Raw genomic sequence first — 15,629 nt, 5'->3', positions numbered from 1 at the left:
CTCACATTTTATAGATGATCTACAATTCCAGATGCTTTTAAAATTCAGTGTGACAGATATAGTAGCAAACTTCGCTTGTGAATTCTTTATTAAGTCAGACTAAGTTATAATTCAGGATTATCTTTTAAACAACTATTCAAAAACACAACTGTAGAACTACTGTATATGTATGGTTGGTAATGGCTTTTGACAACTCACTAGAAAGATTAAAGTAGAGGAGAAAAGACCATCAGCATAAAATTGTAAATTATGTAATCATAAGTTTTCAGACAATTAAAAACAAAATCACAGATCAAAAAAAAAGTTAAGTGAGGATGGAAAAATGTGTAGAAAAGGAAGGTAAGAAAAGAGGAAATATTTAGGGGTAGGAAGAAACTTTAGGGGAGATGAATACATTCATTTTCTTGATTATGGTGATCAGTTCATTGATGTACAGATATGTTAAGCTTATCAAACTGTACATTTTAAATATGATCAGTTTACTGTATGTTAATTATACCTCAATAAAGCTGTTTTTAAAAAAGACAAATGGGCCACAAAATGTACAAACTCATAAAACAAATTTGAAAAATTTTACGTTTCAATTATCAAATTTACAATTTTTACTGCAATAAAATGTAAAACTTCTGTGCCTAAGATAAACTAGAGAGAAGATAATTCCAAAGTATATGACCAACAAAGGATTCATGTTCAGATTCATAATTTCATAAACTGTTAAGAAACAGACAACCCAATTGAAAAATAAGCAAAAAATAAGAAAAGGCAATTCATAGGAAAGGTAATATAAATAGCAATAAATACACACTAAAATGATAAACAATTCCTCACAAGTAATCAGATGAAAAACAAATTAAAACCACAATGAGATACCCTAGTCCACTTACCAAAATGCCTAAAATTAAACTGACTACATTGAGTATTGGCAAGAATGTAGGGTAATGGTAACTTTCATACACTGATAAGTGGAATAAAGTGCTACAAATACTTTGGAGAATAACTTGGCAGTATTTATTATAGTTAATGATAGGCCTATATATAAACCCAGCAATTTCACTGTAAACATATACCCTAAAGAAATTCTTACATTCATGTATTAAGATATTTTTGAAAGATGTCCACCCCACCAGTGTAAATGCCTCTAAGCCCATCAATAAAAGAATAGATAAATGAACTGTGATATACTTACATAATAAAATACTGCACACCAGTGAAAATTGCATCAAAGTTACAGATACCAACACAGATAAATCTTAGAAACATGATGTTGAATTTTAAAAGCTTCAAAAGAATACATACAAGTACATCATTTAAGTAATGCTGAAAAACATAAAAGAATACACATTGCATTAAAATGCACAAATAAATTTTAAAAAGTAAAGAGATGCAGGGGAATGATAAAACATTCAATCACTTTATTTCTTAGGTTGTGTTCATTTTAGTATACTCTTTACTACTTTGTATGTTGGAGATACTTGATTTTTTAAAAAGTAACACAAGCTTCAAAGTTCTGAGCAGAACTGATTTTCAATCTAGACTCCTATACCCAGCCAGAGTAACATAATCAAGGGTGAGGAGAGACCTTGGGAAGCTACTAAAGGGTATCCTCCCACATTCAAAACAAGAAAAATACGTGGAAACAGAGGCCAGAGGCCAGGAAACAGAGGATCTAACAAAGGAGAGAAGCAAAGACGAGTATTAAAATAACAGTTAATAAAATGAAAATTAATTTAAAATGGTAACATATAAGTACAAATTGTATAAAAACACAAGAAATAAATGAATGTTACACTAATTCTTCACTGAAATGCAACAAATGGTAATACTTTAGTAATTGTCTTTCAAAACTTTCTATACATCATTGAAACTTTTTCTTTAAACAGATCTTAGCTATCCTTTCATATCAATATTTAGAGCACTGTTTTTGCCTGTAAATTTTTATTTGAAAAAATACTGAAATACACAAAAATTCACAAATAAAATTCATACATAATCCCACTTTAAAATTTTGTATGCAATAAAGAAGTGGTTCTATCTAATTCCACTTCTGCTCCTCATCCCCAAATAACCTCTATAAACAACTGAGCACATATGCCTTAGATACATAGACAAAAACTTTCCAATTCTTTGTAATAATATCCTGGGTTCAAAGGTTTTATGGCTGTGGGATGTCAAAGGGTACTTATTTTTTGGCATTTCCAAACCTAAAATATCTTATTAAAGCCCTTCATCCAGTCTAACATAGATTCCTGCCATTCCTGCTCTTCCTTAAACTAGTAGGGTCTTCGCTCCTCAATCACACACCTGCTTCAAATTTTGAGTTTGGCAACCAACACCAATTAAGCTGATTATAGAAAAATGGCATGGAAAATCATGTCTTTATAATCTGTACCAAGTGGCAAAGAGCAATAATGTTGCCTATTTAAAAATCATTTATATTAGGCTTCAAAATTATTATGCAATAGTCAGGCATTGGGAATTGTTTTACTTATTTATGCTCCTGTTACCTAAAACACTAGTTGGAAGGTAGATAAATACACATGGTCATCAAACTATGACTACTGACTATGGTATCAAAAGCAAATGTAATATAAAAAATTGTTTAATGTTTTTCCTCTCCACCAGACAATAAACTCACAGAGGGCAAGAACCACATCTGTTTTTTCATCCCTGTAGACCAGAAACCAGCATACTGAGTAGCATAGTAGGTATTCTGTAATTACTTGCTTTTGATGCTTTGCACTATTATTAAAGGATTTTCTAACTTTAAATTTGATTAAGACAGTTTTACAGGTACACGTTGATTAGAGTGAAATATGCCTGATACATTACTAAAGCAAATTCAACTAAGTAGATTTGATTCCAAATTCTCACTGCTTCATTCAAACCCTAAAAAGGAGAGCAGCATTTTGACCAAACTGCACTTGTGTAAATTTTAAAAAGGAAATGCTTAGATCATATTTTTTAGAAGGATGCTTATACCAGATCACAATGATACACTAGTCCTGAATTTTGTTTGGTGGTAAATAGATATGACAAAGTTCAGAACTTTAATGAAATTATAACCTATTCTGATGCTCAGCTAACATTCTAGACCAAGAGGGAGTTTCACCTTTAAAAGTTTTAAATGGAATGGGCTAGATAACCTCTAATATTATTTGTCCCCCGAAAATAAGATTCTATGATTTTATGAAAATATGGCCACCTTTCCCCCAGGGACTCAAATCCAATTATGTTATAAATTCAAATCACTTTTGATAAATGCATATTTCAACAAAATGAAATACATAATTTAAATCCTAAACAATAAACCAAGTTAAAACCAATAGCCAAATGAATAAAAAAATATTTTATATAGAATGATCTGTTGATTATAACAGGTCAAACCCATTACAACCATTATAAACCCAAAGGGCATTCACATTGCTTCAATGTAATAGAAATTAACTGCAAATTACATTTCCAGTATACAAAGCTCATCCATCATAGGCTCTCTGAATCTAACACTATACTAGCTAATGTTCTGTGAACATCTAGGAAACTTTTTTTCTTTTAATGGGCTGTACATTGACAAAAAAATGGAGAAAAGGTGCTCCACATGAAATACTTCTTTAAAACAATATTCAGGATAGAAAGGAAATAAAGAAACTGACACTGTGTACCTATCTGTTACCAAAAGCTATGCTACGGATAGTGTTATACTGTCCCATTGGGGCCTCACAACCACCTACGCGGTAACTTTCTATTACCCCAAATTTTACAGACAAGAATATTGATCCAAGGCAATGTTTAAAGTCACAGTGTTGGAACAAGGATTTAAAGTGACTTAATGTCAAATCTACTTTCTATTGCATATGTTCTCCATTTCATAAGACAATAAAACATGAGACTGACCGAATGTGATGCTTTATCCACATTTACTGCTAAACTTTATGGGATAATTTGCTCTAGGTTTAACATTTTCATTTACCAAGTTCTTTAAACACTGAAATCAGGATTTTGCTATGAAGGAAAAGCCAAGTAAGGACAGTGAGCATAACAACTAATGCAAATAAATAATTTCAGTTCAAATTTGTAGTGGTTTCCACTGGTTGGCATTTAGAGGGGTAACTGATAACCCACCAGGGAGCAGGATCTAATATTAATTAATACTTTTATTTATGTAAATGAGTTTTCAAAAATCTCATCCCTTTTATGTTTCTGTTTGCTTATCATTTATATATTGATACTATATAAACAAAACATTAAATATTCACTTATTTCAATACAGATGCACAAGACAAATATTTGGAGATGACTTAGAAAATAATCTTTAGCAAATGTTTTCCAGTAGAATTATATAATTTTGGAGGAGAATCAAACCTTAAAGGTCATCTCATTTAAGCTGCAATTTGAGGCCCCAATTAACAAAATGATTTGACCCGAGGTCATACATCCATTCAGTGGTACTTTATTTGAAAACATATAAAGATAGCAATATAAGAAAAAGTTAGCTAATGGAAAGCACTATTTCCAGTTATTCAGCTATGACTTAGTCTTCCCAGAATGTAATAGCATCCATATATAAAAGATCAATAAATATTTGTTGGAAATCAGTACACTGACAAATCTATCACAACAATCAATCACTAAATTGTAGCATACATTCCAATGACTTCAGATTAGGCTGCATATGTTCTGCTTCTTGAGAACTTCAAAGCAGCACAGAATCTCAAAATTACATGGTTATACTCGATGATTAGATACAATCAAATTTTAATGACTTTCACCTAATAACAATTTAAAATACAGGTATGTAAGTAAAAATAAACCTCATAGGAAAAATGTTTTAATATCTAACACACATGAAAAAATACCCAAATGCTGTTAAAATGCAAATTAATACAACAGTGTGACAGCAATTTTTTAATATCAGATTGACAAATATTAAAAAGTTTAATAACACCAGGATTGGCAAGAATATATTGAAACAGGGACTCCCAAACACTATTGGTGGAAATACATATTCAACTTTTTATAGGCCAGTATCCATTAAAATTTAAAATAAACATTCTCTTTAATCCAGTAAATTTCATTTCAGATATTTATGCTGGCAATATAAATAACCGATGTTTAATGTTTAAGGATGTTCACTGCAAGTTATTTGTGAGAACAAAAAAAAAGAACAAAAATAGTTTCAGTATGGTACATGCTCAACATGTACTGATATAGAAAATTGTCTTCAATATATTAAATTAAAAAGTAAATTGCAGAGGAGTACCAAGTGGCAAAAACAAGCTGTTAAGAATACATAAGAGACTGTTAACTCCTCTGAGGAGTGACTACAGAGGGACTGAGGGCAGAGGGGGTTTTCACTTTTCCATTAAACCTTTCTGTATAGCATTATATATTTTGCCTTGAACATTGCTTTTATAGTTAATTTGTTGTTAATTAAGAGTGTTGAAGGTTTTGCTATCTACAGAATTTTAAATCAGTGCAGTTGTCAATGAAATACTACAGTTATTTTTTTAATGTAGTAAATATGTATCCTACATGGAAAGATGGTTACAATATATCAAGTGAAAGCAAATTTTAGTATGTAAATTTGACACTATTTTCCTAAAATTGTACATATATGTACATATCATACAGAAAAATTGTTTAAGGATACATTCCCAAACTGTTAACCTAGGAAAACGTAGAACTGGAGTATAAGGGGGTATGTGAGAGTTTTCATATTTTAGTCTCCTTCTTTTACATTGTTCTAATTTTTTACAATTATAATATATTCCCGAATTTCTTGGGCAATTAAAAATGTTAACATTTATAGATACACACATACTATATATGTATTTTTTCAAAAATCAGATAAAAACACCAAGCTATTAACAGTGAGATTATATGATACTTTCGCTTTCTGCTTTATGCATTTAAACATCTTGTCTTAAGCTTTTAGAATGAGCATGTATTAATTGGAGTCACAGGAAATTATACATAGTTTTACTACTTTAAGATACCGTATATATTTTAAATATATATATATATATGAAAAAAGCAAGTTAAAAAATGAAATCACAAATAAAAATATGCCTTGTTTATACAACCATATAGCATAAAAATGCAATTCTCCAGCTAGTCCATTCATTCTATCAGATCTGGTAATAATTCTTATAAGTGCCCATATTAATGAAGCATTGTTGTGCTGGCTAATGTGACACTCAGTTTATTTCCTTGAGTAAAAATACTCTGAACTCAAATGTCAGCACAGTAAGGTACTCAAAACAACACATTAGAGAAATCAGACATAATACAAAAGTGATGAGAAATAGACAAATACATTACTAGTTCCCAAGCCAGCTTTGTTGCAGAAATATTGGTAAACCTGAATAAATGTGAAATCAAGATATGTCTGAAATATAATTCATTTTCAACTTCCAAAATTATACATTGAAATATTTTTTCATCTGTGACAATAACTTAAAATCCGCAAAGACTTCGGAGGAAATTTTTTCATAGAAAACTCAGTCATATTTTAGGCTGAAACTAGGGAATCAAAATTCAGTGGTGTGCAGAAACATAAAGCAATCAACTCTTCATGATGTTTCACTTTATTATAATGAAAGAAAAGCAAGTGACTTTGGGGCTGGTATAGGGTTTAGAACATGGTAAAATGTTAAATGTTTTGAACCTGCTAAATTTGGCAAATGCTATACAACACTTAATGTCTCTCTAGGAGATTCACAATACACCTTAAATATAAAAGACACATTAAAAAATATAGTCAATGTTATAACTATGTATAGTGCCAGGTGGGTACTAGACTAATAGAGGCGATCACTGCATAAATTATATAAATCTCCAACTATCCTACTGTACACTTGAAACTAATATAAAATAGTATCGAATGTCAACTATTTAAAAAAAACACACGCTTTCAGGTTCATGTTTTAAAAGAGCTAGTATTAAACAAGTGGTACAGAGAAAAAAATCCACTTATCCCAACTTATATGAACACAGAATCCTTATTTCAAGAAGTAGACGCACACACACGCGCACACACACGAACAAAACAGTTTAGGAAATGCTGATACAGGAGAAATAGATGGGCTCTGGAATCTAAAGACTTTGCCACAGCTTACTATCATGTGACCCTGGAAAAGTTACTTAATTTCCCTGGTCCTCAATTTTCAATCTGTAAAATAAAAATAACACCACCTACCCGAGTGCTTGGCACATAAAAGATGCTCAATAACTTAAATAGCCCCTCTAATTTTTCATATACTGGTTTGTATACTGGCTTTATGTCTAAAATGAAAGTTTTAGGAACTTATTTTTTTATACCATCTTGCTCAATCCCTTATCTGTGGTTCAGGTTTTCCAAAACGATGTCAATCATATCCAAAATAAATGCTTCAATCTGGCTATGCAAACCTTGTGGAAAAAGTCAGTACTTTAAATATTTATGGAATATAAGCTACCACAGGAAATTCTTAGAAAACATAAAATAAAAATGAGGTTCTACTCTTAGGTAATGAAGATACTAAGAACAATAAGGTCTGACCCCTGCTGGGAAGCAGCTTAAACTGGCTGACAAAACAAGGTCCCTGTTTCTTGATAAAGACAGGTAGGACTTGCAACTGTTACCCTTAAGTAGTCAGGAATTTAAGGAAGGGAGGAGATAAAAGATCAATGAATACTGAGTAACCATTAAGTGCTAGGGATTATTCTAGACATTAGGTAAACAAAACAGTCAACAGCCTCACGATGCTTACACTCCAGGAGAGAAGACAGACAAACAAACATGTCAGATAGTATAAAGTAGTGAAGAAGTATAAAGCAGTGTTAAGGAGTTAGAAGATGGGGACATGCTGTTTTAGATAAGATAGTCAAAAAGGCCTCTGGGAAAGGTGACAGTGTCTAGAACTGAATGAAAACAAAGTACATAGTAATATACCAATGCCTTTGCAGTCTTGAAGTAAGTGGTGCTTTCTATTCAGATTTTTTTATTAACATTGTTCAGAAGAGCATGATCGACAGGTAGACACAGAAATCACTAGGGGTCACAGTACACAGCAAGAGACCTGGTGGTACCACAGTAAGTTATAGCACCCAAAGTTCCCACTGCTTCACAGGTCACATTTATAATATGTTTTGGTCAAACGCACTGCAAAGCTAACTTCTGCTATTATAACTACCTGTTATCTAGTTTCTATTTAGACATCTTCCAAGAGATGGCAGTACAAGAAGAAATGCGAATGCGTCAAAAATCCTTTAAAATAAATGAGAGGTAAACCTCAAGAATATTCACGGCTACCAACCTCAAGGCAGACTGATCCTCCCCATCTCCACATCGCCACACTGTTGTCCTATTAGGCTGCTAACTCTTTCTCAATACTGTAATGCCTCCCATTTTCTCCCTCCATCAACACTATACTTCATTCCACATGTGTAAATATGTCCATTATTATATGAATGTATAAACTGATTTTTAACACAAGATTTTACATCAGGTGTTCCTTTTGAAGTACTCATCTCTTGAGTATATCATGCAGTCCCTACAATATATTAATAATTCATTCAACAAATTAGTTTTGTGTGTCCGGCACTGTATTAATTGCTAGATACCAAGAATACCAAAAACAAACAAACAAAAAAACTAAACAAGACCCACACTCTTACTGGCTTACTAGTCAACACAAGAGACAAGCATGACATGGAAACAAATATTCAGGCACCAGGCTTATGTACGAGATGCTAACAGAGCACACTAAGTGAAAGAACCGCACCATTCCACCTGCTGAAATAAAAAATGGTTCTGAAAGACAGTTAATATTTGAGTCAGGTCTTAAAAGGATAAATAGGCAGATGGGGAAGGGAGGGCCCTGGGATTAATCAGGCCACCTGAGACACTGTGGTGAAAGTAGACAAAAAAAAAGAGGCTGGAAAGGTGGGAGCTGGGGAGGAAGAGGTCTTGATTCTAAAAGCTTTCACATACTAGGCTAATGATTCTGAATTTCATCTTGCCTTCAGGGCAAGAAACCATTTAAAGAATTTTAGGGAATAAAGTGACTAACAACATTATATTTACAATTTAGAAAGAACACCAAACTGGATTGTAGATAAGGCCAGTCAGAAGGCAAGAGAAAACTGTGAAGAGGTTGTTGCAGTAGGATATTATGAAGCCTGAACTGAGACAGTGACAACAACAAAAACAAGAGTTGAAACCATCAGTATGTACAAAGTATCAAAAGAACATAAACAACTATAAGGAAATCTATTTAGTGAAATCAGAGAACATTCACAGAGGAAGCGACATTTGCACTGGGCCCTAAAGAAGGAAAAATCACCATGCAGAAAATGAGTGAAAAGGATAGAGCAGCACAATGAAAGGGAAAGATGTAAGAATGCTTGATGACCTGAGATCTTGTTAAAGTAGTCATTCTATCCCTTTGGAGATGAGTCAGTTGGTAAATATTTACTGAAAGCCTAACATGTGTCTTGAATTTTGAAGAATCAAATGAAAATTAAGATCAACTTTCCCAATATAATGCACTTGGAAATTCATAGGCAAAAGTTTACTCACAGAAGTGACAGTGGTAACACTTTGGTTCATGGACTCCAAGTACCCCTAAATAAGTAAGAGTGGGGTTGGGACAATGGGATTGTCTAGGTAAAGAGCTGAAAAGTAAGTTATGGGCAAGTTTTTGAAGGCTTTTTATTCCAAAGCTAAGAAATCTGGATAACTCAGACAATTGCGAGGGCATTGTTTTTTACAGAGATTGTCTTATTTAGTCCACACAACAACGTATTTACACAGAGAACAATAAGTACTATTATTATTCCATTTGCAAATGAGAAAACTAAGGTTTAAAAAACAAATTGCCCATGGTCAGACAGTTTAAATGGTGAAGCCAAGTATGCCTATCTGATTTAGACCCTATGTATTCAATCATTAATCTAGAAAAACTGCAATACATATATGCAGTACTTCTTATTTTAACAATTAAAAATTTAGAAAGTCACTGTTAGTCTAGAACTTAAAAATGTCTCGTATATACAAGGTTTACTCATGAAAGTACTTTGCCTGGAAGTCTCAAAGTATAATCATTCACCGAGTAACTTCAAGTTTGCTAATGAAGGCTACTTTAAAAGTCTTCAAAATTTGTGTTACAAATAGAACCAGTTGTAAAACTTTATGAATCTTGGTTCCCAAAATACAGCAAAAACTTGAGAGAATATCATCAATTTTTCAGCAAAACAAAGGAAGACTGTTTTTTGTAGTTAATCTTATCCACACTGTCTGGCAGACTGTTTTCAGAAAAGGAACCGAGGGAAAGAAGTAAAAAACAAAACAAACAGAAAACCACATCCCACAGTCACTGAACACAAATTTTCACTGAATACAACTTGATCTAAGTACCATTTTCTTAGCAACTATTACTTCTGAAGTTTTGTTTTTATTATCTTCACAAACTTCTGAAAATTGAACACAGCCCAGAATGAGACAAGCTTCTCTATCCTTTAAAACGTTAGTTTATTTCTTGATTTCAAAGATAAAGCTATTTCTTTTAAGTGCTGTAAGAGATGAAGTGGATATGGCCCCAGTCTGCTGCAGTAGGGATCTACTTGGCACAATCTAAGTCTCCAGGATAACATTTGTAAACTAAACACCTGATGAAAACACACTTGTGGCAATTAAGCATCCCAGAGAGCACAGGTCAGGCCTTTATGACATTATCATGTAATGCTACTAGTACCTATCTTTACACATTATGTACTCCAAGAGAGCAGGTTTCCAACATCAGTATGTCAGTCACACACACAAGCAGCATTTCTTAAAAGGATGGCTTTTAAATGTGAAACCAAGACTTATTAAACCAAATTTGAATGGTGAAATTTTTCCTGCTTCATCATAAAAATTAAAAAAAATTTTTTCTGTATCTGGGGAGCAAGAATACTCTAAGTTGACTTTATCTGGGCTATTGGAAAAAAATGTGACAAAAATACTGTGATATTGTAAACAGTTGTATATAAACTTTCTATTCTACTGTTTGTATAACGTATTAAAAGGAGATAAAGATCAGAAAACAAAATATAATTTCACAATCATAGTTTGCCCAAGGTTATCAGCTAACAAATGGTAGTCACAATTAAGATCCAACTAACTCCCAATCTTACATGCTTCCTACTACAACATACCATCATAGAACACCTTTTATTTCATTTATTAGTCCAAAAAAATGTTTTGGGAGAAATTTTAGGCCAAAAAAAAATCACAGAAAAGACAAATTACAAAAGTACTTTCTTTTTAAAAATCTTCTGTGCCCTCACATCTCTAGGTGTGACTAAGACTCAAGACATTAAAACATTCATTTAAAACACAATCAGAGCTGCCAGAACTAGGCATACAGAAGAATATGTATATGATATCCTCTGACAAGTTTCAATTTGGTTACATTCATTCTTGTTCTCTTTCTAGGAAAACAACTCAATCTTGGAAGTCTTAAGCCAAATCCACAATTCTGCCTTCCTCCTCACTACTCCTTGACCAAGTAGCTCCCCTTTCTCCCAAAGCTTTGTGTTCCTTCTCATCTCCACCTGTGGCACTGGAATGCTACACACACACACACACACACACACACACACACACACACACACACACACGGCAAACATTCACATGGCTCATTTTCATCTTTTCAGCTATGGGGCCTTCCCTGACCACCATATCTGAAGTGGTCTCTCCCAGTTACTTCTTTCTAAGCACATATTGCAATCTATAGCTAATCTTTTTATTTTTACTGGTTAATTATCGTTCTCATTAGGATGTTCCATGAGGGCTTTCCTTCACCACTATCTCTACCTCCTTTCCCATCATTACCAAAACTGCACTGGAAATTCAGTTATTTCTACCAGCTCCTCCCAACTGTAAATTCATCAAGGGTAAATGTTGTCTTATTCATGTTTCCTCAGCACTTGGGTAAGTGCTTGGCACCATCCTATGGAGTCAGTAAAAGTTTGTAGAATAGATGTGTGTAGTAAGTACAAATGATCATTACTAGTGAATAGGCAAAGAACAATTACACCTTAACACTTCATGGTGCAGGGAAATGCTGCAGGTTGTAGACATAAAAACTGGAGTGACACAATGTATGGAAAAGATTAGCAAGGACAAAATTCCAGAGATGAGGGGCTTCTAGAAAGGCAATCAAGCAAGTGCTCCGGACCAACAAAGCAAATTGTCCCACAAAATTATAAGCTTGGAACACCACAATTTATTCAACACAGTCAACTCCTTATTAAGAGTCCAACTGCCAATATTCTATGATTATTTTGCATTCTCTAAGGTATACCAGGTGAGGAGCAGAGGGGTGGCTCTGAAACCCGGGTAACAGAAGTAGAAATAGGAACGGCATGCATCTTTAAATTTATAGAGGACTCGAAAACATTGAGAAAAATCTCGGAGCGATCATGCAGACTAAAAACATACCAATAAATACGTAATCACGGGTTAGAACCCACTATGGCACAGAAATGGTCATAACGACTGCCAAAGAGACCACACTCCACATCTTTCTCGACTCTCCTCTACTCGGAGATCTTAAGAATCCCTACAAGGCTCACCAGCCTAATTCCTGGTAGCACAATCCTCGAGGGAATACAAAAGAGTCGAAAGAACGGCTTAAATGTCCAAAAAAAAAAAAAAGCAAAACCAAACAACCAACCCCGCAATCCCTAACCAGAAAGCCCTAAGACGCCTTTCAAAGCCAACTGTCATACCTTTCAAGGACCCAGTAGACGCTGACTCTAAAGATAAGTCTCTGGCCCCAACATGTATCTCCGGATTATTCAGGGGGGAAAAACCCCCACAAAAAACAGGTTTTCCATTTTGGAAATCTGCACGCTACTCAAAAAAGGATCTCCTGGCAGGACTAGCAATCAATCCTTCAGCGGGCAATGGCGCTCCAGCCACCCGGCCGGGGGCACAGGCAACGGCGACAGGGCACGGCCCTTCCAGGGAGCCGCCAGGGCCCTCAGAGCTCTCAGTCTGGCCCAGCGCAACCCGCCCAGGCGGTGGCTAAAGTCGGGCAGTGGCGGAGGGGGGCCAGTGGTTGAGCTTCCGAGCTGGGCCTCCCCGGCCCGGGGGCGCGGCGAGACACTGAGATAGAGCCTTTCAGTCTGGCCGGGGCTGCGGCAACGGATTTGGGGCCTTTTCCCCTGGCCTCCCCGCCCCGCCGCCCTCAGCCAGCCAGTCAGCCCCTCACCTGGCAGAAGCTCCGGCAGTAGCTCAAAGATGAGACCTCCGACACCTCCTGCTCCCTCAGCTCCGTCTCCAGTTGCCACAGACACGGTCGCAGTCCCGGGGCTCCTGGCGCCGGAGATGCGGGGCGCTGACCTCGAGCCATGGATTCAGTCTCCGTTCCGTCTCCGGCTCCGGCCCCAGCCGGAGCCTCAGCCCCAGCCCCAGCCCCGGCAGCGGTGGCGGCGTCTCCCTTTCCGTCCGCCATCTTCCCACGGCCCAGCAGCGCGTAGGCAACCAAGCCACGTGACTCAAACCTGGCCCCGCCCCCGTTCGACCGCGCGTGGTGACGCACTCCCTGGCGACGCTGGCGCCCGCCGAATTCCGTCACTTGCACTCAGGACGCTCCTCCTCTCCGGGTCTTCCCAACAGCTGCCTTGGCAACAGACTGGCAAAACTGGCCAGAGAGGCTCCTGTCCACCTGAGTCCTTACGATGATCTTTTATCATAATCGGGTCACCGAGCCGGACATACCTAATAACTGCCACTATTCAGACTCCAGGGAACTTCTCCACATCTCTTGTTCTGTGGTCTAAAACTGAAAGGCACCAAAAGAATTGAAAGCAAGGACTTAAACAGATATTTATGTACTCATAGTCACAACAGTATTATTAATAAAATCCAAAAAGTGGAAATAATCAAGTGTCCATCGATGAATGGATAAACAAAATGTGGTCTATATATACAATGGAATATTTAGCCTTAAAAAGAAAGGAAATTCCCTTTTTATCCAACATCTTAGGCTGCAGTGGTATCGGAAGCTCTCCCAGCTTGGCTATGCCACCAAAGGACAAGAAGAAGAAAGATACCAGAAAGTCGGCCAAGAAAGAAAGATCCAGTGAACAAATCTGGAGGCGAGGCCAAAAAGAAGTGATCCAAAGGCAAAGTTTGGGACAAGCTTATGACAAACTCCGTAAGGAAGTTCCCAACTATAAGCTTATAACCCCAGCTGTTGTCTCTGAGAGACTGAAGATCGTGGTTCCTTGGCCAGGGCAGCCCTTCAGGAACTCCTTAGGAAAGGACTTGTTAAAGTAGTTTCAAAGCACAGAACTCAAGTCATTTACACCAGAAACACCAAGGGTGGGGATGCCCCAGCTGCTGGTGAAGTGCATGAACAACAGGTCCCACCAACTGGACGTTTTGAAAAATAAAACTTTATTAAATCAGAAAAAAGGAAATTCTGACACATGTTGCACTATAGATGAACCTTGAAGATATTATGCTGAATGAAATACATTCATCACAAAGAGACAAATACTGTATGATCCCACCTATGTGAGGTACCTACAGTGTCAAAATCATAGAGACAGGAAGTAGAATGGTGGCTGCAAAGAGCTGGGGAGGGGAGAATGGGGAGTTAGCGTTTAATAGGTGAGTTTCAATTTGGGAAGATCAAAAAAGTTATGGAAGAGGATGGTGGTGATGATTGCACAATAATGAGAAAGTACTTAATGCCACTGAACTATAAACTTAAAAAATCGTTAAAATGGCAAATTTTACCACAATATAAAAAAACTAAAAGGCAATTGCCTCCTAATGCCTTTAAAGTTTTGCGTTGTGCCACTTAAGAGAAACAAGAACAGCTTTGAAGTGCCAAAAGAATGTGAACAGCAGAAGCGCTTAGGTAAGAGAAAACACAAATTAATTTGTCGTGCCCTTCCTCTCAGATAGTACAAATGCAATATATTCTTGCATAATCAAATATTGTTTCCCAGTAGTAGTAGTGAATGTTCCTTTTTTAAATTGCCTCTTTATGTTCCAGTTTATGGTTCTAAAACAACATTTCCCATGGTGGCTGAACAAAATTTTGCAATATTAAATCATTCCTATGACCCTTAAATTTTATAGGCATATATATCTGTCGAGATGTAACATGAGTGAAGAGCAAGACTGATCCTTTACATTACCAATAGAGGAACAATGAATGCTAGCATTAGGAATAATTTTATTAGTATAAAAATATTTAATAAGACTTAATTTACTTTTTTAAAATTAAATTTATATTTTCAGCATTATTTATATAATTTTGATTTAAAATTTTGGTATATTTGTATTTTCTATTTTTCATCTTAATTATAATAATTTGAATGTTTTAAGATGAAAATAACTTTTCTGAAAACATATGAAAAACAATTTTTGACATGTTACAATTTAACTTTGTATCAAAATATATTTGTTTTGTACACTCTGAATAAATTACATTTTATTTTAAATCCTTTTTAGCCCATTATTACCATAGACACAAACTAAGAAAAATTTTATTATAAAAATGTTTAAGTAGTAATTTTGCTAAGGCAAAAAAAATTAGTTGTATGAAATAACTATGTATTTATCAATTATACTTTATAATTTATCT

The 15,629-nt window shown here is 35.4% G+C and overlaps 1 protein-coding gene and 1 pseudogene across 1 annotated transcript in view; one reads left to right on the top strand and one right to left on the bottom strand.

Moving 5' to 3' along the window:
• RLF (RLF zinc finger) overlaps window positions 1-13,512 on the bottom strand; it is a 67,919-nt gene extending 54,407 nt beyond the window's left edge. The window contains exon 1 of the mRNA XM_019737169.3: window positions 13,239-13,512. Coding sequence (XP_019592728.2) covers window positions 13,239-13,481 — 243 coding nt within the window. The 5' untranslated portion in view covers window positions 13,482-13,512. The remainder of the gene's footprint in view (window positions 1-13,238) is intronic.
• A 299-nt stretch (window positions 13,513-13,811) lies between these two features.
• On the top strand, window positions 13,812-14,506 carry LOC109450116 (small ribosomal subunit protein eS25 pseudogene; annotated as a pseudogene).
• The last annotated feature ends 1,123 nt before the right edge of the window (window positions 14,507-15,629 follow it).

Source organism: Rhinolophus sinicus, chromosome 14 (assembly GCF_057876585.1).
Source record: "Rhinolophus sinicus isolate RSI-liver-muscle chromosome 14, RSI-T2T, whole genome shotgun sequence".
Lineage (NCBI taxonomy): Eukaryota > Metazoa > Chordata > Mammalia > Chiroptera > Rhinolophidae > Rhinolophus > Rhinolophus sinicus.
This window is presented reverse-complemented; position numbering and strand designations above follow the sequence as displayed.